General features: G+C 42.5%; 1 protein-coding gene across 1 annotated transcript in view; it reads left to right on the top strand.

Annotated features, from left to right (window-relative positions):
• The first annotated feature begins 4,746 nt into the window (after window positions 1-4,746).
• ANO8 (anoctamin 8) overlaps window positions 4,747-23,303 on the top strand; it is a 74,000-nt gene continuing 55,443 nt past the window's right edge. The window contains exons 1-2 of the mRNA XM_083350191.1: window positions 4,747-5,100; window positions 16,512-16,622. Coding sequence (XP_083206317.1) covers window positions 4,992-5,100; window positions 16,512-16,622 — 220 coding nt within the window. The 5' untranslated portion in view covers window positions 4,747-4,991. The remainder of the gene's footprint in view (window positions 5,101-16,511; window positions 16,623-23,303) is intronic.

Genomic DNA, 23,303 nt, shown 5'->3' with positions numbered 1-23,303 from the left:
TGTTATCTGTGGGTGCATTATTTATGTGAAAAGGATTGAAATAAAGTTGAGCAAAATTTTTAGAAACTTAGCTACAAGCAAAGATTCTCAGTAGGTGGCAGCATGTAGCCAGCCTTGGCTGATCTTGAAAAAGCTAAGTAGATGAGACCTGTGTAGGGCTTGGATGGGAGGCCACAAAGAATCTAAGAGGGCTATAAGGTTGTCAGGCAAATAAAGAAAAGACTAGCCTGAAGATAAAGGCAAGCTGCCTCCATATTGTCAAAAAGCAGCCTGGCTATGGCTTTAAAATTACCAGACATCAAGCATATTGTAAGGGAGATTTTTATCTTTTCATCCAGTATTTTTCAACCTTGGCAACTTTAAGATGTGTGGATTTCCCAGAATTCCCCAGCTAGCACCTTGGATTTTGGAAGCTGAAGTCCATGCATCTTAAAGTTGCCAAAATTGAGGAACCCTGTTTTAACCTAACAAAAATCTGGTAAGATGGGCCAGTTATTTCACTATTGCAGAAAAGATGGGAATGGGAGGTTTTACGTCTCGTGATGTTTTATGCTTTAAATTCAGCATCCATCTTTAACTTTTTAAAATTATTTTGGAAACAAGGCAAAGCTTGGAATGAAGAAGAAGTCAAGAATTGAAATGAAGCCATGCCGTGAAAACAGAGATAAGAATGTATTTAATTTAGGAAAGTGCAAATAATCTGGGGAGGCTTTTCTTTTTAAATCTAAGAGAAGCTGCTGGCAGGACCAACAGGATTACTGATTATTTGTACACAGTACCATCACAGGTTCTTTTAAACCAGGGGTCTTCAAACTTTGCCCTTTTATGACTTGTGGATTTCAACTCCCAGACTTCCTCAGCCAGCATGCCAACTTTACCCAGGTCAGTGGGCTCCAAGTCCCCAGGGAGCCAACAGAACCACACAAGTCTTTTGGCAACACCCACCCAAACACTCAAAGGCTAGTGCTCACTGCCCACACTTTTACTACAGCTTCTATTGATTCAGTGACAATTCAAAGTCACAACGACACTGAAAAAAGTAACTTATGACCCTTTCCCACACTTACAACTGTTGTAGCATCCTCATGGTCACATGATCAAAATTTAGAGGCTTGGCAGTTGGCATGTATTTATGACGTTTTCAGTATGCTGGGGTCACGTGATCATCTTTTGCAACCCTTCATTGACAAGCAAAGGCAATGAAGTTAAGTGAATCTCTGCAGTTGTTAAGCTAGTAACACAGCTGTTAAGTGAATGTGGCTTCCCCGTTGACTTTGCTTGTAAGAAAGTCACCAAAAGGTGATCACATGACCCTGGGAGACTGCAACCATCATAAATAGGAGTCAGTTGCCAAGCGGCTGAATTTTGATCACCTGACCATGGGGGATGCTGCAATGGTCATTAAGTGTGAAAAAACGGTCATAAGTACCTTTTTTCAGTGCTATTGTAACTTTGAACAGTCACCAAATGAACTGTTGTGGGTCGAGGGACACCTGTACTTTTTCAGTAACTCAGGGTGGTGATCACGAATAATACAAGTACAGGTACTCCTCGACTTGCGGCCATAATTGAATCCAAAATTTCTGTAGCTCAGCAAACAGAATGACATTGTCACATCGTAGGAGACCAGTCATCATTTGGCTGCCCCCTTACCTCCCCATGTGTTTTATATGAGAAAGATATGTGTGTTACTTTGACATTTATTAGAGTATATATAGTAGCATAATATGATACACTATGCTTCTGTGAACTGTAACTCACAAAATTATGCAATGTATTGGCAAAACCATATCTATATGGTACAAATAGTCCTTGATTTACAATAAGTCAATTAGTGACCAAAATTACAATAGCAGGGGAAAAATGACTTATGACCGGACTTTGCATTTATGACCATCATAGCTTTCCTCACAGTCACATGATCAAAATTTGGGTGCTTGGGAATCACCATGTATTTATGATGGCTGCAACATTCCAAGATCATGTGATCATCATTTGCGACCTTGCCCACCCACCAGCTTCCGAGAAGCAAAGTGTGTGTGTGGGGAGGAAACAGGATGCACTTAATGACTGCATGATTCACTTAACAACTGCAGTGATTTGCTTAATAACCATGGCAAAAATGGTCGTAAAATTGGGTGCGATTCACTTAGCGCCATCTTACTTAGCAATGGAAATTCTGGTCCTGACAGTGGTTGTAAGTTGAGGACTGCCTGTAAATACGTCTTTGAGTGAAGCTTGATAATTGTATAGTCATGGCCATTTAGTTTTCTTGGCAGCAATAAAGGTTGTCCTCGACTTACAACAGCTCATTTAGCGACTGCTCAAAGTTGCAATGGCACTGAAAAAAGTGACCTATGACCTTTGATACTTATGACCATTGCAGCATCCCCCTGGCTGCATGATCAAAATTCAGACCCTTGCAACTGAAGCATATTTATGATGGTTGCAATGTCATGTTACCACCTCTTGCGACCTTCTGACAAGCAGAAGTCAATGGGGAAGCCAGATTCACTTAACAACCGTGTTACTAACTTAACAATTGTAATGATTCACTTAACAACAGTGGCAAGAAAGATCGTAAAATGGGGCAAAACTCACTTAACAAGTGTCTTACGTAGCAACAAAATTTGTTTTGCTCAATTGTTATATATAAGTCAAGGACTAGTGGTATGTACTGTTGTTTTTTTTTTCAATTTCCTAGTCTAGAGATTTCCTGGTAGTCCTCCATCAAACTACTATCTAAGTTTCAGTCCTACTTAGCTTTTTTGATATCAGTCAGATCAGCTGGATCTTGATATCATGTATGACGTCAAGCGCCAATATACCTGTGGCTTTTGAAATTATATCTCCACCAGATGAATGTCCCCATTCTTTTCCATGAATTAGTGTTTTGTAGTTTCTTATCCACCCCAAAATCAGCTTTAAAAGTGCATCAGCCCTTGGTGACTACATTTCCTTCACATTTATTGTCAGGTACTTTATAAGGCTGTTTTTAAAAAAAATCAGCAAAAGGAATGTTTATCTCTAGTTACACCTGTTCTGGAAGGAGTCTAGAAATAACAACTTGACCTTTATGATATGAAGTTATTTGAAGTCAAGACAAGGTAGGGAATCAAGGATGAAGGTCATGAAATGTAAGGATTTAGAGAGAAACATGCTAATAGATGTGGCACAGATTAAAGAATTTCCCGAAAGAGTGGACTACTGCAACGCTCTCTACATGGGGCTGCCCTTGAGGACCACTCGGAGGCTCCAACTGGTGCAGAATGCGGCCGCGCGAGTTGTGATGGGGGTCTCCCGATACTCCCATGTAACACCTCTACTCCACGAGCTGCATTGGCTTCCGGTTGCCCTCCGGGTGAGATTCAAGGTGCTGGTGATGACCTATAAAGCCCTAAATGGCGAGGGTCCGGGATATCTGAGGGAACACCTGCTGCCGGCATCAAGCTCCCTTCGTCCAGTGCGCTCCCACAGGGAGGGTCTTCTCAGGGTGCCGCCGATAAAAGATTGTCGGCGGATAACACCCAGGGATAGGGCCTTCTCAGGCCTTTGGAACCAGCTGCCAGTGGAGCTGAGGACTGCTCCCGACCTCTGTTCATTCCGCCTGAAGACCTGGCTCTTTGAGCTCTCTGGCCCAGGCTGAGGATTAATTTATTTTAATTGGGGGTTTTATTATACAGGGATAAATTTAATCTTTTTTAAACTTGGTTTTTAACTTTTGTATTTTTGGTTTTTAATTACCCTGTAAACTGCCCTGAGTCCTCCGGGAAAGGGCGGTATAGAAATGTAATTAAATAAATAAATAAATAAATAAATATCTAATCCAATTTCAGTTCAAAAGTGGGCCCAAAAGGCTGTACACTTCCCCCAACCTGCTTTTCTGTAGATCCAGCCACTTTTTAAAAACCTTTTACTGAAAAGCAACAACCCACCACAGAGACAGGAAACCCATAAAAACTCTAGCAGAAGTATGTGGAACATCATTTTTAAAGAACAGAGAAACCTCCAAATTGCCCCCATCATGCAAGCTTCATAAACTGTAATTTGTGGGGTTCATTCACACAAGATCTGGCAGACACAAATATAGGGCGTTTGATTATGAAAGGTTCAGTATTACAGTAGACAAGAGATCTATCCTCAGCTATTTATAAGAAGTAGAACATCTATATGAAAAGGCAGCCAATCGCTGAGCTCCTCAGATATGGGACAGATTGACAAAATATCTTCTTTGCCATCATTTTCCATTTCATCGCATTGTTCTCCATCACGGATTTACTGTTTTCATTTTGATTCTGGGCTCTGGGCTCTGTCCTAATTTAACCTCCTCTTCTTAAAGGCTGCTTTTTTTTTACGACTGTCATTTAACTGTTTTTATTTCACTTCTGCTAAAACCCAGTCATAGCCATTACGAAATACGTTAGTCTGGGTGAAGTATGTAGAACGGAGGGTGGGGGAAAGAGGAGGCAAATTCGACATATATTTAGGGAAAATTATCTGAGATACTACTGTCCGTGTGCCGTGGAGGAAAAAGTACGAACAGTTCTGTCAGTCAGAGGATCCCAATTCAACCCCGGGCACGCTGCTGACAGATGGCGCTCGGGAGTCGCAGACCAACCAGATTATTAAACGCTCTTTTGCCGTCTCTTCGCTTTCCCCCCCTCCTTTGTCCCTCGGTCTGCGCGCTGGCTCGCTCGGAGGCGCTTTGGGGCGCTGGAGGCGTTAGGAAGGGCCATCCGGGGCAGGTGCCGCTCACCTGGGCCGAGCAGGGAAGCCCCCTTTCCGGCGTCCGTCGCTCCAGCCCGGCCCTGATGGCGCGCCGGCTGCCGCTTCAGCCCAGCTCCGGTCCTGTGCACGCCACCCTCCCGTCCTGGCGGCTGTGAAACCAGCCCCGGCTGTTTTCTTGGCTCGGATGAGCCGTCCGCATCCCGACGCCGCACTGCGATGCTGTTTTCCTGGTGCAGCCCTCAACCTTGAGCTCGGGAGCCACGATGCCAGAGACCGGGGCGGCAGGACCGGCGGCGAGCGCCCAGGAGAACAAGCGAGGGGGAGGCGCGATGGATGGGGAGGCGGCCGCGCCACCTGCCACCGGGGTCCTGGGTGAGTAAGCGCTGCTCCGGGTTGCCGTCCCGGGCCATGGGATGGCGATGGCGGCGGGGGCGGCGCGCGCGGGCGGGCGAGCGGGACCTCGGGCTAAACAGGGACCGCACCGGCGGCTTTTCCGCAGTCGGCCGTAGGTGTTGCTAAGCGCGGACTTTGTCGAAGTTGGGGAAGATTGGAGGGCGGCCGCGTCCCTTCCGCGGTGGCAATACGGGCTGGAGGGCGCCGGCTGGGAAGGCGCGCCTGTGCGGGTGTGGAAAGGGGCTGCAGTCGCCGCGACGCCGCCGCTAGTCTATTGTCTCGCAAGCGGGCGTGACTCCCCCGACCCAAGAGCCCACCGACTTCAATCGACGGATTGAGGGGAGGGGAGGTGGGGGCGTCCTCGAAAGCCTTGCCGGGAGTGGCTGGGCACGACGAGCAGACACGGGCGCCTCGTGGAATTGTACTCGAGCGCCCGGACCTGACCCCTCTCTCGTCTCCTCCGGAGGTCGGCCGGTCTTCGGGGTGCAGGTGGGTGCCGTCCCGCCGGCGGAGGCCGAAGGAGACCGGCCCTGCAGGTCCACTGCGGCGGAGGCCATCCGCGCCGTGCCTTTGGATGACGCCGCCGCCGCCATCGGGGGAGGCTGGTTTCGGCGCGGCCGTGGCTAGGGGACCTTAAAGGTCGCGGCGAGGGACTTCTAGGGCGCGCCTCGGCTTCTCCCAAACCCGGCCTTTCTAGACGCGCAGGACGTGGGCTGCGGGTGATGGGACTTGTAGTCGAGCGTGCCTGGAGGGCGCTGGCTCCGGAACGCCGGTGGGAAGAAGCCCGAAATATGTCTTGAGATTGTGCTGAGAGAGAAAACCCAGCCATTGTAAAGAGGGACAGGACTAGATTGGAAGTGAGGCCTCTCCCCTCCCTGTGTGCCTTTGGAAACCTCTGGCTGGAGTGAACTCGTCTTTTTTTTTCCCCCTCACTCTTCCCCTTTTGGCCCTTTTTGGGTGGAAAGACCCCTCAAGGGTTGAGTGTATGTGAGGGTAATGTGTGAATGGGGTAATATTAGAGCACCTAGAGTTCATACACTGCTTGATGTTTTAAAATTTCTCCAAGAGGCTAGGTGCGGGTTGTGCAGTCCCAGTGACTTGCCATATGTGCAACAGGATTCATGTCCTTGGCCAGTTTTGCCTCAGTACAGTTTAGACACAACGTGTACACACACACACACACACACACACACACACACTTCTCTCTCTCCCCCCCCCCCATGTTTTTGTGTAGGAGTTCTTCCTGGAGGAAAAGCAGGATATAAATCTAACAAGTAAAGGGATGAAAATTATTTCTTTCACAGGCCTAATCTTTCTTCAAGGTTAACAGTGGAAAAACTGGGAAGACCCTGGGGCAAATCTGTGGGAAAGAGTTTGGGGTGGGAATTATCTGTTTGAGATATGATTTCCCACCCACCCACCTAATGGATTGAGAATCCATGCAAGAGAGAAGTGATAAGAGGCACATCTTGGGGCTGGATGGGTCACTCGGCTTTCACACGGCACAGCACGTGTCTTGCTGCACTACCTTTATGGATAGCTAGATCCCACTGTTTTAATGAAGCTTCTTCTGATCTGCTGCCCCTTAGCTTGAACTTAATTCCCAACTAGTAAGGCTTAAGGCAGGGGTCTTCAAACTTGGTCCTTTTATGACTTGTGGACTTCAACTCCCAGAATTCCTCAGCCAATGTACCTGGCTGAGGAATTCTGGGAGTTGAAGTCCACAAGTCATAAAAGGGCCAAGTTTGAAGACCCCTGGCTTAAGGTATTGGACTTCAGCTCTCACAAACTGTAGTCAATACTGAACTGAAATCCATAATTAAAGTTAAACACATGGGTTGGATTCATAAACTGTTGAACCATATTTTTAGCCACAATTTATTGAATAAAGCACACTTGGCTGGTTTCACACAATACATTGAGATTATTAAAGACAGTGTGCTAAACCACTAGTAGTTTTAACCATTATTAGTTGCCTGAGCCACAATAGATGGATTCCTACAATGCATTAAGCCCTAAGCTATGGCTGACAAGCTGTAATTGTGCCTTATATTTGAAAAACCAAAACCTCACAGTCATGTTATGGTTTAGTATAATATGTGTCTAGAATTTACATGGCCAATTACATTAAATTGCTTAGGCATAGGTGCATCTAGATGTTGGAGAGAAGAATGTATTTTATCTCTGTCCCCTCAGATGAAGGAAATTCCAGCAATGCTAAACAGCTATTTCTGAGGACAGAGCCTCAGTAGAAAGTATTTTAGTAGCTTTCTTTTACCCACCTTATTTTTTTTCTAGTACAGTAGTTTTTCACCCCACCGAAGATTATAGCCTGTATTTAGTTCTGTGAGTTAAAACTATCGTCTCTGAATAAAACAGCCAAGAATCAAGCAAGGTAAAAAGAAGTATCTCTTAGGCAGAGATTTTGAACCCGAAGATGGTTGAACAAAAAGGATAAGTTTTGCAGTTGTGCCTTTAAGAATGTGCACTTTTGCAGATTAATTGAATCCTCCAATTCTTTGGGTTGATTTGGCCCAGAAATATATCTTATTAATATGTAAATTAATGTCACAAACTAAATTTATTGGTGCAAATAGCAGAAAGCTTTCATTACCTAGATTCTAGCTACTTAAAAGTAGAAAATGCTTAACTGGTCAAATAAAGCAGAACAGCTGTACTGACACGCTATGCTGACCTTGGTTGATTTTAACCTTGTGTAACATTTTAGTAGCTTAGCGTTTCGTTAGAATCCTAGCCTTTTGATTCACTTTTGATTCAATATATAGGGTGAATCCTGAAAATGAGTTAACTCGGAACTCAGATTAAATATGTCATATGAATCCAGCTATGTAGAGACTTTGCATTGAAGCCTGCTGACATAAGTGTGTGTACGTGCATGTGCATATATTCTCACTGTAGTGCCAACCTCAGCCCACACTACAGCTGTGCCAAGAAGATTTTGGGCACCCACAATGCCCAGCCTGTTTCTTTCATTGCCTGGAGTCAGTGCCCACAATCAGCAAAGACAGGACTCCTTTGTCAAAATCCCAATTCCTGTTGGATTGGCTGAGATGGGGGAATAATTTTTCAATCTTGTACCATTTCATCCTTGTTCCAGAATTTTCCTAACAAGTGGAGGCTGCAGTTCTGAATCTGTTTAATTGAGATTGTATAACTTCTTAGTGTAGCCTAATAGAAAAACTTGTGCAAACTCTTAGTATGGGGAAGGAGAGACAAACACCCTAACAATTAGGAAAGGAGGAATAAGGATTGATGTTTTATGCTGCAAATCTTTATAGCCCATTCTTTCCCCCTTATTTTGTAGCACTATAAGGTAGACTACTCTTGCATAGGGAGGTTCCATGTGGGTTAGATATCCTGAGGAAAAGCTGTAAGGGTAAACAATTAAATGGATCAGACCAAAGTATGAGATCCTATTTCTGATAACAGCTAATTTTTTTCTGTCCCATCAGCAGACGGTATTCCAGAATTAAATATAAGATCTATCTTTCATAACTTTAAAGGCAATATCTTCTAGATATATTGGACAATAATTCAAATTACATATGGGGATGCTGAGCAAGCGTGGTAGGATTTGTTTTCCAGCACAGCTGAAGGGCACCAGATTGGGGAAAGTTGGCTTAAGGGATTCGAAAAGATCTGCCAAGCTAAAATGTACTCAACATACAAGGAACATCTACTAGATCTGTAAACAGGATGTCTTACATTGTGTTTCCAGAATGACTTGCCAGATGCCTCCGAGAAGCCCATCAGCAAGACATGAAATTTGCCAACCTTCCCTGTGTTATTTTCCTGCAGGGATGTGTTAACTGAGAATAGATTTCCTTTGAACGTGGAGTTTCATTTATTTGCTGTTATTCTACGAGCATCAGTGTGACTAGCTTTATCGCGAACATGCCCCCATTTTATACAGCTGAGTCTCAAGCAGATCAGAAAAGAATTTTGCCCTTCTTTGAAATGTAGTCCACATTGGCAGTAATCAATATGTGTTGATTGTGTTGGAATCTCAGAAGTGGGCACACACAAAATTACACATCCCTTAGTATCTTAGCTCGTGACAGCATAAAACCAAATTCTTGAAACAAAGAAGAATTTTGTAGAGCAGCTGGTTGCATGCCACAAACTGGAGAAGCACACTAAAGTTCCCAAGAAGTGTAATTTTTTTAAAGGATCACATACTTTATTTACAACACACACTGCCATAAGAAGTGATGATGGTTACCATATATAAGTAAATAAATCCACATTCATAATTTAGTTTTCAGCCTTTCTGGTCTTGAATATCCTACCTAGGAAGCCTTTTCATCTAATTTATGTGGCCTGCTCTTGTATTCCTCCAAAGGGTTAATATCAATTATTTCCTGGTGGTTAAATAGAACCGCCTTATTTACATATAGTATTTATTTATTTATTTATTTAGATTTATATACCGCCCTTTCCCGAAGGACTCAGTATACCTCTGAATAACAAATACTAGGAGTTGTGCAAACAATGTGGGGATTGGTTATGGGGGAAGATGTTGCCCAATACTTTGTTCTTACTATCTTTGAAACAAATACAGATAGTCCTCGACTTACAACCACAAGTGAGCCCAAAGTTTATGTTGCTAAATGAGACAGTCGTTAAGTGAATTTTGCCCCATTTTACGACCTTTCTTGCAGCTGTTATTAAGAGAATCACTGCAGTTGTTAAGTTAGTAACACGGTTGTTAAATGAATCTGGCTTCCCCATTGACTTTGCTTGTCAGATATTTGCAAAAGGTTATCACATGGTCAGGAACACATGATCAGGGACACTACAACGGTGATAAATATTTTTAATTTTGTGCTTTAATTGTAACTAGGTGTTTTAGAATTTTATTTTAACTGTTTTAATATGGGCAATTATTTAATCTGGTTTTAATGTTTGTATTTAGTATTTTATTCTGCCCTGTGAACCGCCCTGAGTCCTCAGGGAGAAGGGCGGTATATAAATATTATTAAATTAAATTAAATTAAATTAAATATGAGTCAGTTGCCAAGCCTCTGAATTTTGATCACATGACCATGGAGATGCTGCAACAGTTGTAAGCATGAAAAATGGTCATAAGTCACTTTTTCCAGTGCCGTTGTAACTTTGAACGAAGTGAACTGTTGTAAGTCAAAGATTACCCAGAGTAGTCAACAATGCTCTCAATAGTAGCTAGTACCTTTCCATAATCTGCGGGTTACAGTTGAATTGGGACTACAACTCCCATAATTCCAAATTCATGTTGACTAGGTCAGGGGTAGGCAACCTTGGCTTTTTTTAATGACTTGTGGACTGGGTCAGAAATTCTGGGAGTTGAAGTCCACAAATCATGAAAGAGCCAAGGTTGCCTACCCCTGGACTAGGTGTTCAGAGAGTTGTAGTTCAGCATACCCAGAGCGCATATGATTGGGGAGAATTGAGCTAGAGCAGGGGTCAGCAACCTGAAACAGTGAAAGAGCCACTCTGAACCGGTTCCCTCACAAAAGGAAAAACTGGGAGCCGCAAAAAATGTGTGCACATGCGCATACATGCGCACATGCGCAGAACAGGGTTTGACTGAAGAGTGGAGCCAAGGCGAGATATGCACCTACCCTGCATATTTGAATTGATTGGTTGAACTTTTTTAGTCCCACTTTTTTTTTGGACTGCATATGGCAGAGTACTGGGAGCCGCAGGAGACGGCTGAAAGAGCCACATGCGGCTCCGGAGCCACGGGTTGCAGACCTGTGAGCTAGAGGGATCTTTGCCTTTTAACTTCAGGGTCCTGTTTATTTCAAAGCGTCCAGGGACAGAGGCTGAATAACTCTCCATTTGAAATGTGAGGAATACACAGGAGGTGGCAGAGTAGGCTGATATCTCTTTTTTTTTGGTTTCACTTATAGATAGTCCTCAACTTACAACCACACATTTGAGCCCCAAATTTCCATTGCTAACCACGGGAGGCATTAAGTGAGTTTTGCCCCATTTTATGACATTTCTCGTCACAGTTGCTAAGCGAAACACTGCAGTTGTTTAAACAATTGTTAAGTGAATCTGGCTTCCCCAATGATTTTGTTTGTCAGAAGGTCGCAAAAGTTGCTCACATGACCCCAGGACACTGCAGCAGTCATAAATACAATCTAGTTGCCAAAGTCTGAATTTTGATCATGTGACTATGGGGATGTTAGGACAGTCGTGTGGGAAAATAGTCATCGGTCACTTTTTTCCGGTGAAGTTGTAACTTTGAACGGGCACTTAGCATGGTTGCTGATCGGGCATGGAAGCCAGCTTGGTATAATGGATAAGGTGGTGGAGTAGGAACCAGAGTTTCTAGTTTTCTCATAGGCACAGAGTCCCCTGGATTAATTTGAGCCAGTCGCTCTCTTCCCACCCTACACATCCTGGAAGAAACTAATAACAAACCACAATTTTAATAAGAAAATTGCACGGGCTTGTCCATGAAGGCTCCAGAAAATAAAAAGGTGGTTTCTCTTCCCCCAGTTTTAGCCCAGGCAGTGAAAGTTTTATTTCTCAGGAAAAGAACTAGATAAAACTATTTCCAAATAGTGGGATGTGTTTCACACTCCAGAGAACTCTTGGGGCCTCTCTCTCAGTTAACAACTGCCTGAAGGAGAAAAGTCCTGCTTGTCTTGACATATTTGCTTCCAGATGTGCTGATCTTTGTAGCCCATTGGCTTTGGGCCAGGTTCTGCCTTCACACCCATTTTCTGCTACTGCCTGTTCCAGTCCAGCTGGATTCTTGCTACACAAGCTTCTAGTCCTCATTGCTTCATTTAGGAACAATAAGCTAACATTTCCTGCTTGGATTCCATCTGACTAGTCCCAGAATACAGGCAGTCCTCGACTTACAACAGTTCATTTAGTGACCATTTAAAGTTACAATGGCACAGCAAAAAGTGACTTATGAGCATTTTTCACATGACGGTGGCAGTATCCCCATGGTCACATGATCAGAATTCAGATGCTTGGCAGCTGACTCACATTTAAGACGGTTGACGTGTCCCAGGGTCATGTGATCCCCTTTTGCGACCTTCTGACAAGCGAAGTCAATGGAAAAGCCAGATTCATTTAACAACTGCAGTGATTCACTTACCAGCCGTGGCAAGAAAGGTCATAAAATTGGGCAAAACTCACTTAACAAATTTCTCACTTAGCAACAAAAATTTTGGGCTCGATTGTGGTCATAAGTTGAGGATTACCTGTACTTACTAGTTGAGCATCCTTGCAGTTGGTGTTCTGACACATCTGGAAAACACTCTTTTTGGAGAAGGATCTACAGGTGTTCTTGGCTGGAACTCTACTCTTGAATAACAAGAAATGTGGCAGAAACATTTCTGAAGATAATGATTAAAGGAATACAATAGTTAATTGTCTTTATAGCCAACTCTTCTCCAAAGATATCCAGTGGCACATATAGTTCTTCCTTCCTTAGGCCAACTTTCTGACCAGGTTCCTGTAACACAAAAAGTCAGAGAACAATAATGGGAGAATTGGGGGCTGTAGCACATCCTTACCTTAGGGCAGGGGTATCAAACTCAATTTCATTGAGGGCCGTATCAGCATTGCGGTTGCCCTCAGGGGGCTGGGTGGGTATGGCCAGGGTGGGCGTGGCCTACTGGGTGGGCATGGCCAGCTCTACATCGTTCGTATCAAGGGTGCCTATGGGGGCCTGGGCAAGAGTGGGACAGATCTGAGGGTCTCTGGCAGAAGGAGGGTCTCTGGGCCAGGGCCAAGGCAGTGGGGGCCGTTCCCTCACTGTTTCCAGGATGGCTTCGCGGGCTACATGAAACCACTTTGTGGGCCGCATCCGGCCCCCGGGCCTTGTGTTTGACATGTCTGCCTTAGGGATACTGTGATGTTACTGGAAAAGTCATTTACTCATTTAAACCAAATTTATGTGGCTGTCCATCTCACGAAAAGTAACTCTAGGTGGCATACAGCAAAACAGTAAACAAATTAAATTTATAGATTTAAAATTTAAATTTAAAAAAAAACAGATTTCAGCCATTCTAAAAACCTCTAAAAAGCTATAGACATTTAGAGCTTATCTTCTTTTGGAGTTAAGTAGTATCTGTTTCAATGGTTTAAAAGACCCGAGCCTATAGTATGTTTCTCTGCCTGGGTTTACATGTTAAGCACACGAGGTTAGGAAACTACGTATGACATTCATGCATGCAAGGGGTTAGTCACTGGCCTGTGTTCTCTCTGACCTTTTAGCTTTACAGCCCACACAAACATGCCACAATCATCACGTTTCTCTTGTTGAGATGGGCAGCTACAGAAATCAAACAAATAAATAAAATTGTGCCTTTTTGATTATAGCTAGCCATGAATGTTTCTGCACAGGCGTGTATGGATCCTGAACCCATCCCCGCTATCACTTACAGGCCATGCTTCAAATTCTGGGAAATGAAGTTTCTTCGCATTTCACTAGCGAAGGTTTTGTTTCCTGCACATGATGTCTGATGCAAGGCAAACCAAATTCTGGTTTTTGCTCCTGCTTCCAATTTTGGACCTTTTATAAGCTTGTTAGTGGACAGCGGGGACTGTAGATCAATGGAGTCAGTATAGGCTGAAAAAAGCCAAAACTACTGGGAAATCCATTGTTGAGTTGTTGCCATGGAAATATCTAGCTTTATCATTCCCACCGCCTCCCCCTCCCCATTTCTCCATGTTTTTCAGCGGAGATTTCCCAATAGTAAGTATACGCAAGAAAGCCCTTATTGGTGACGTCTGGCTGGTGCTATCTTACAACACAATAAAAGGGACCCTTTTGTGCAAGCTGGTGTGTGTGTGTATAGGTGGGTGGGTGGGTGTTATGTGCATATCAAGATGAACCAGAGAGAAAGAAAACGTGAGTCTCTTGAAGAGAGGCTGGTTTATAGGTCTGATATGACATTTAGCAAGAACTGACTAGCACTGCAAGAGGAATGCACTAAATAAAAGAATAAAGAGTACTTGATGGTGCAAGAAGCAGGCACTGAAGAGGTAAAGCATTGGTACGTATAATGGTTATTAAATTATTCTGGCTTTTATATGTATTTTTTAGAACATTTTATTTATTTTATTTTTATTTTTATTCCATTTATATCCCGCCCTTCTCCGAAGACTCAGGGCGGCTTACAAGCTTAGCAGTAGCCTTCATTCTATGTATATGCCTGCTTATTAGGGCTTTCATACACTCCCCAAGCGGCATTATTACAAAGTCAGCTTAATTGCCCCCAACAATCTGGGTCCTCATTTTACCTACCTCGGAAGGATGGAAGGCTGAGTCAACCTTGAGCCTGGTGGGATGCGAACCTGCACTAATTGCAGGCAGCTGGTGTTACTTAAGGAGGCATTAGCCCACTGCTCCACCAAGGCATCTTTGTCTTTTTATTTTTGGAATGGCAGATCAACAGACTTCCAGTTGTGATACACAGACTTCTAAGGCTGCAGTTGTAAATAAAGCCCAGCTTGAGGTGGTAAATACTTCACCTGTTGAATTTTTGCCTGTGTGGCAGCTAAGTGCATAGGCACAATACTTTTTGCAGAGGAGAGGATTGGCAGCCCTATGAAGAAGGAGCTAAACTTAACCAAGGCACAGTTTCAGGATATGAAAGAGGAAAGGCAGACTGTGCAATCCATGGGTGTCCTACCTTTTGGCTTGCCTGGGCCACTTTCATTGAAGAGGAATTGTCATGGGCTGCATGTAAAATATATAATATAGCTAATGTATCTAAATAACAAATTTCCTTTACTTTTTTATATTTTTCATTAATGACATTGTTGGGGGGCGCATAACTAGCTGTCCAGGGCCGCCAGTTGGACATGTCTGATGTCATCTAAATTGTTTTCCACCAAGCTTTATATCATTCCTGCCTCCTTACGTCAGGCCTTCCTTAGCCTTACTCCTGCAGTGAAATGTTTCTGCTCCTATGTAATAAAAGTGTTTATAGATCCTTTCCAGCAAAGTGAGAAACTGAGATTTCCCATCGGAGTCCAGCCTGTCAAAATATGCCCTAATACTCAGGTTGCCATGGGGTCATGGGTGGTCTACAGAACTCCTTCTGAACATGCATTAAAAAAAATAAGCATGAATAGAAATGTATTTTTACTGATGTGCTTGTGTTTGTCTGAACAATTTATCAGTAGATTTGCATCGTTCATTCAGAATTTAATGTTGTACTGTTTAATATTGAAGGGTTTCCTATCATGTTAAGAATATAGATTCTGGCTTGTTCAGTATCAGTTTCCCATCGTGGCTAGGTAGGTACCCAGCCATGTGTCTTCAAATTTTCTTGCCTGCAATACCCATCATCCTGAGCCAGGATGAATATTCTTGTCACTAGCTGGACATAATTGTATAGGAAGGCGTTGACTTACAACCATTCGTTTAGTGACTGTGAAATTACCGGTATAACGGTGCTGAAAAAAGTGACATAAGTGATAAATGCTTATAAGTGTTTATGACCATTGCAGCTCGGATGCTTGGCAACTGACTCATATTTATGACGGTTGCAGTATCCCAGGGTCATGTGATCATCACCTTTTGCGACCTGACAGGCAAAGTCAGTGGGAAAGCCACTTAACAGCCATGCTACTAACCCAACGGCTACAATAATTCACTTAACAACTGTAGCAAGAATGCTCATAAAATGGGGCAATCCTCACTTAACCATTGTCTTGCTTAGCAACAGAAACTTTGGGCTCACTTGTGACTGTAAGTCGAGGACCACCCGTAGCCTAACCTAATGAGAGGGTGGGAAAAGATTTTTCATTGGGGAAAAATCTTTCCCTGTTATTTTCCCTGACACTCGGTCTTCTGAAACACTGTCGCTGAACATGAAAGCTCTGGTGGCTTTGTAAGGTAGAGTAGCAATTGATAGCCCTAATATAAGCCCTGCTGGATCGGTGGAGGGTGGTGTTCCTAATCCAGCACCCCATTCCAGTCTCTTAATGTGACGGAAACTGCACCTGGAGCAGTGGGGGGGGCAGTTTTGGCAACCCAGAGAGAGGCCAGCATTCAGAGCCTGAGCAGTCCTCACCTGGATGGGGGGAAAAGGAAGAGGTTCAGGCTAGTCACAGCTTAGAATCTCTCAGGATAATCTAGTAGGTTAGAAAGTTATAGCTTTAGTTTGGCAAGATTCTGTTCACTAGACGTAAGCAAATAAAGGGCTGAACTTGATTGGATCTTGCTGTGTCTTCTCTGGGCTCGGTCCTGACATTTCTACGATTCAGAGGAGAGGAAAGGCGGGTCTCCCACAGGAGAGGAAAGTAGAGGGCATCCAAGTCTCTTTTCAATGCATCTCAGCTCAATTAAAAGATGCCGGTTCCAAAAAGCACTCAATGATTCACCATTTGTACTTCTCTCTTTGCAGACAAGCTGTTTGGGAAACGTCTGCTGCAGGCTGGGCGTTACATCATGTCCAATAAATCGTGGATGAAAACGGTCCCCACGGAAAACTGCGACGTGCTGATGACTCTGGCAGGTGTGTGGGGTCAGAGAGGCGGTTGCCGTTGATTCTCTCCAAATGTGATTAGAATTGTGATTTTAATTTTCCTCTCGCTCTACGGCTTCTCCCAAAGAACTTCTGCAGTTTGACATTCTGAACTAGTCTAGCTTTGATTGCTGGAATACAGTTGCTGGAGGTAATCTTATAGATTGTGGTGGCTTCCAGGTGCTGGGCCTTCTATTCTCAGGAGCTGTATTGACCTATTAATTTTATATATTTTTCCCTGGCTGCTATGGGTTTTATGGGGGTGTTTTTTTGTATTTTTTTAACATGTTTAGTCATCCAGAATCATGCATTTCAGATCAATCTAATAAATAAGTGCACCAAAGTGCTTGCTTTGGGCTTAATAGGTTGGATGGGCTCATCCAATTTCAAGACATTGATGAAACCATACTTTAAAAATTCATAACTTTGTAAATTTTTGCACATAATGTTTGTGCAATATAGCTGGTTGAATATTATCCTGCTCCTGAGGAAATGATTTATGCTGGGCTCCGTCAGCTGACAAACGACTAGATTCCAGTTCACCTTGACCTGACAATCCTTGTTTGTTCTTGTTTCCTCCAAAGTTTATAGCTTTTTTTTTTTTAAAAAAAGGACAACGTGGTTACAAATGTCTACCTGAGAGTAGACATCCATTATATGGGAGGAGTGCATAAGCCAAAATACTAATCTAGGGGAATTTTATTCAATGTATCCAACCAGGATCTTATTACCAGCATTGTTTTGAATAAAAGTACCGTAATAAGGTGGACAAGTGAGACATCAAAACTAAATGATTCAGCAAAAACAAAAGAAATAAAAATAAATATCTACCCTTGCATTAACTCCTGATGACAGCCTCCATATAGTTGTTCTTGTGAAGAACGATGGAACTAGCAAACCTCAAACTGGTGAGATTGCTCTGTCTCTAAAGCAACATTTCCCAGTGTGAGAACCTGCAATGGTGGTGCAGATTAACCTAGCTGCAAGTGCCCAAAACCTCAGGAAATTGCCAAATTTCACAAGAGGTCGTGTTCTTTGGAAAAGTTGCAAGATGTCAGGTTGGAACATCAACATTTTTGGAGACTTCACTCATGACTTCAGCTATTGTTTAAACTTATTATTAAAATAATTTTCACACTATATAAGAAAAATATTCCGTGTGTCACAGTGCTGAAAGGCATCATGTAATTAGACCCTGGCTTGCATTTCTGTTACAGTGCAATGATCCACATGCTGACTGAGAATTCTTCCAGTAAAATTGTAAGACCAGCTAACAGTTTCAGTTAGGAAGACAGATCAAATTAAAGAAAATATGCCAAGCCCAAAAATGTTTTGGTCAGCCCTAGAATAGAGTTTAGGGATGCGGTGGCTCAGTGGGTTAGGACGCTGAGCTTGTCGATCAGATGGTCGGCAGTTTGGCGGGTCGAATCCCGAGTGCCGTGTAGCAGAGTGAGCGCCTGTTACTTGTCCCAGCTTCTGCCAACCTAGCAGTTCGAAAGCACATAAAATGCAAGTAGAAAAATAGGGACCACTACGGTGGGAAGGTAACAGTGTTCCGTGCGCCTTTGGCGTCTAGTCATGCCGGCCACATGACCACGGAGACGTCCTCCAACAAGCGCTGGCTCTTTGGCTTTGAAACGGAGATGAGCACCGGCCCCTAGAGTTGGAAATGACTAGCACGCATGTGCGGGGGAACCTTTACCTTTAGAATAGAGTTTATACACTTTCCTATACCTTTACTTTAACTTGTCCCCCCCTCCAATAATTATTTTTTCTACATATTTCCAAATACAAGTGTAGCAACTTTCCTTATATGTGATAAACTTTGACTTGAGACTCTAATTGAGCCCAGAATTATGGTCGTAAATTGTGCTAGTTGTTAAGGAGGTCACCATAGTATCATGCCCAAATACAGTATATGGTGTTTTTTTATTTGTAATGTTCATTAAGCAAATTGTCCACAATGGGTGTTTTTGTCAGAAATCTGAAATAAATGCCAGTTTCTAACAAAAAAAATTATAAATCTGGTGAAGTGACAACAGGACACCACAAACAGCCGGACATCTGGGCCAGTTGCTGAGCCCCCAAAATGCAGTCATGTAACTGGGGGAGGGGCGTCCATGAAAACTTTGAATTTGGTTCATAAGTAGCCTGGGGAAGTTTGTTGAAACTTTGAATACTTGCTAAGCAAACAGTTGTAAGTTGAGGACTACCTGTACTAGTGCTTCTAGGTGTGTCAAACTACAATTTCCATTGCCTTTGGCCAGCATGGCTAGAAAGTGATGGGAATTGTCGTTCAACATATGTGAATAATTCCCACTGCTTCTATAGGCCCAACATACCTTTACTCGAAAATAAGCCACTTGGAATTCCATGGGGTATATTTTGAAGGAAGCAGACCAACTTAATTATTCGTGTTTGTAAATTGCAACTTAATTAATTTCCCTATCCTATCTAAAAACTGCATTTCTCAAACATCCAATTTATATTTTTCCCATCCATAACTCTGTTGTTCAGTTCAGAGGAGACAACTGGGAAAATAAAAGCCTAACCACAGTTATCTCAGCTGTGTAAACCCATGCCTAAGGGAGGACTAGAACTCCCAGTCTCCTGGTTTCTAGGTCAACCCCTTAACCACTATTCCAAACTAATTCTCAGTTTAGGTGATGGATAGAACTAAACCAGTGTGGTTTAGAAACTAGTTTAGGAATGACCAATATACCAGACACTTATGGTTAATTTAAGGAAGCATGCATAAAACAGACCATGACCTAACATGATAGGTGAGCTCAGCCAGGGTGTGAGAAGTTGTTTTTTTGCCTCTTTGTGTTAGCAGAAGGAAGAAAACCAAACATGTGCTTGAAAGGAGATGCCAACCCAGAACAGACGCCAAATCGTAATGGAATATGGAGGTGCAGGAAAGTTGGGGGAAGGAACACTTCTGCACTTAAGCTTTCCGATTCCTTTTGAATCACCGCCAGTGGGGAGGCATTTACAAGCAGATATCACTTGGGAGAAAGGAGCTTGCATCACTCCAGGTCATTCAAAAACATAGCTAAAAATTGATGACTAATTGCATTTTGCAGCTCTTCAGCCACTATTGCAAAGGATGATCTGTTATGACATTTAAGGATATTCTGTAGGAGTAATGATTCACCCACAAGTCCAGAGGAGCCCCAAAGTTCTGATATATATATATCTCAGATAAAGGGTATGACTGACTGATGAGAACAAAATAAGTTTGAAATGGCCATATCAGCCTCCCTAATCCTTTATTAGCAATTTGAATAATTTACACAAATAATGAACTGTCGTAAGTTGTGACTATAGCCTGCGGATAGCCTTGGGTTAGGCTGAAACAGGAAAGAAGATTTAACCAGCAAGGTATTCGAAAGACTTGACAGATACTTAACACACACACACACACACACACGCACACACACACACACACACACACACACACACACACATATATATACATATATATATACATACATGTATACATATATATATACATAGAAGGAAGCTAAAGCCTGATGATGACGGATGGGATTCCGTCGAAACGTTGCGCCTACACCTTTAGTTCTACCCGGGAAAAACCCGAAAAACCAAGGATCCATATATACATACATATACTATACATATATACATACATATATACATATACATATACATATACATACACACACACACACACACACACACACACACACACACACACACATATATATATATATATGTTTTATTGATTTTTACATTTAAATATTTAAAAAGCAATGTGGCGGCTGAGTTAATCGATAATTCAATAACATAGAAATATCTTTACTACAAGTTTCAGACTACTACATTAAATATTTCCTCTCTTTTCCCTTTAGTATTTACTGTCTCATGTTTAAACTAATACAATTCTTATTGTATCAATTAAATAAAAATACCTTTCTTGCATTTATCAATAATTTTTAGTTTATACATATCCTGGTTATTTTAACATTCAATCTCTATAGACTATCAATGTCCTAATTAGTTTTTCCCAATTTTTAGTTTCCCATTAATATTTAAATTTAATGTTTAATATTTATAATTTCCAAGTTTTAAATAATCATAGTTCCCTTTCTCCCAATTCATCACAAAATCTAATGTTCAGGATACACGTCTTATCTATTTGAATATATTCTATTTCTCACCACCTTACATCAACTAGTTAATAATACAGTATAACATTCTTATTTTCTATTAATTTCTAAATGTCTTAAATTTAGTAACAAAAAATTCTCTTATTTCAACATTAAATACTTCCTCTCTTTTTCTCTTGATGTCTACTCTCTCATATTTAAGCTAGTAATTTTTCATATTTATTACATTTACCAATAGATTTTAGCTTATATATATCTTAATTATTTTTACATTCAACCTTTATAAGTAAATTAGTATTCAATTTTAACTTTTAATATTTATACTTCCAAGTTTTAAATAACCAGTTTTCTTTATCTCAGCTCATGACAAAATCTAATATTCAATGTACACATCTTGTCTATTTGAGTATGTTCTATTTTAATTCTCACTAATAAGCCCAACCCCCAATTTTCTTTAGCATAATTCTAGCTTTCTTTCTTTGCCAACTAGCCTTCCATGTCCGTGCTTTTAAGTCAACAAATAGATCTCTCCTGTGTTATTATATATATTGTTTGGAGTAGAAAAGGCCATCCAGTCGCCAGTTTTTTGGAAGGATTAACAGATTGTCTCTCTATTTTTCCATCTCGACGTAGTTGTCCTGAAATATTTGTCTTCCCTTCAGTCTGTTCTTTTTCTTGATCCTCAAGTTTCTTTTGGTTAACATAGTCTTTTCCCTTTTCCATGTTGTCAGTCTCTTTTCTGGGTTTTCCATTAACTGTGTTTGTTGATCAATTGAATCTTCTATCATAGTATTTAATTGTTCCACTTCTTCTATTATATTCTGTGTAGTTGATTCCTTAGTTGTAATCAAAATTTGGGTTTGTATATCTAGGCTGACATCTTGTTCTTTTCTGTAGCTTCTTATTTCATCAGTAGCTGTAAGAATAGTTTCATAAATTGCTTTCAACATAAAGAGAATCTGTTCCTGATCTTCATCATGTTCTCTTAGTAGGGGGTTAAGTTTAAAGGTTTACAATCAGAGAATGAAAATAATTTTGTCACTGATTGTAGAACACAGCTGGGCTTCTCACAGCTGATATCTGTCAAGTTTACAGTCTTATCTATAGTCTGGGCTTAAAGCCAAGTCTCTTTTAGCCATAACAAATTGTAATATCAGGGTTAGTCACAAGATGTCACCCTTTTTAGGTCCCAAATTTTTATAATCCTTTATCTAATTTTACTTCTTTTTGTAAGTAAAAACCCAAATCTTCAATAAGAATAAGAAGTCTTTTAGTCCACAGATTTTAGAAAAATAAAGATCCAATCAGAATCATGGTATTCTTACAACGTTTTAAACTCCCCTGGATAGTCAGTCGCCGCTGTTTTTAGAGGGTGGGATAGAATCTCCCTTCCCTCTCTCCACAGGGGGGTGGGAAATACTTTGGGCAGCTTATGCAGGTAAAAAAAAATAGTTAGGATTGAAGAGAAGTAGATCTTGCCCAGTCTCATCCATGCTGCTTCGTAGGTGCCTGATGGTAAATTTGACTTTGGCTGTCTGCAGCCTAGTGTTGTGATTCAGGGTCAGCCTGTGGGTTCGGCAGTTGGGTCGGACGACTCAGAGGAGGAGGGGGGTGTTGAAGACCTTGCTGAGGGGGTTGAAGATCTTGCTGATGATAGCCCTCAGCCAGGCTCCTCCCACTTGGTCACCACAGAGACCCAGCTGTGTGAGCCTGACAGTGTGGATGAAGATGACCCACAGCTGGCCCTGTTCAAGGACGCCCGACGCAGGAGGCAGTCAAGTAGGAGTAAACAGAGGAAGGCAATGGGGCTTTTCGGAAGAAGGCAGAGAGAAGCCACGCCCTGAACTCCATATAAGGGGAATGTCTGGGAGGGCTGGTTTGCTGAAGGCAACCGCTCGGATGGTTCATGTTTCTTAAAGCTCCTGTTTCTTGGTTCGTGTCTTGTTTGTTTTTGTAGCTATAAATATGGCAGGCGTAATTCCAGCCTCTTGCCGTTTGTAAAGGGGTTGTCCCTGCCTTTTCTGCAGGGCCGGTAGCAGGCTGGTACAGAACACCTAGTGACGAGCCATATTGCTATGGCCAGTCTTTCATCCACCGGTTTGGAGGGCTGCCCCAGATCAAGTGGAAGGGCTACCGCCCTCCCACGATCAAGCGGGGATCCCCTCCTGGCTGGTTGCCCCTACAGAGTGACTTTCAACCCTTTCCAGGGTCCCCTAGCAGTGCGAAATCGGACATGTAAGATGGAGCTCGCCTTCTGGACATCTGTGGTGGCTGTGGCGGCAAACCAGAAGTCCTCTCATAACTGATAAATTAATGTCAGGCCTCAAAACCAAGAAAGACACGTGCTGGAATCAGATCTCATTGGTTGGCTACACATGAGGGACTCAGAATCAGAATTGAGCTGGAAGGGACCTTAGAGGTCTTCTTGTCCAACCCCCTGCCTAGGCAGGAGACCCTATACCATTTCAGACAAGAGGCTGTCCAGTCTCTTCTTAAAAATCTCCAGTGATGGATCACCCACTTCTGAAGGCAAGCTGTT

The sequence above is a fragment of the Vipera ursinii genome (genome assembly GCF_947247035.1).
Source record: "Vipera ursinii genome assembly, chromosome: 1".
Lineage (NCBI taxonomy): Eukaryota > Metazoa > Chordata > Lepidosauria > Squamata > Viperidae > Vipera > Vipera ursinii.
This window is presented reverse-complemented; position numbering and strand designations above follow the sequence as displayed.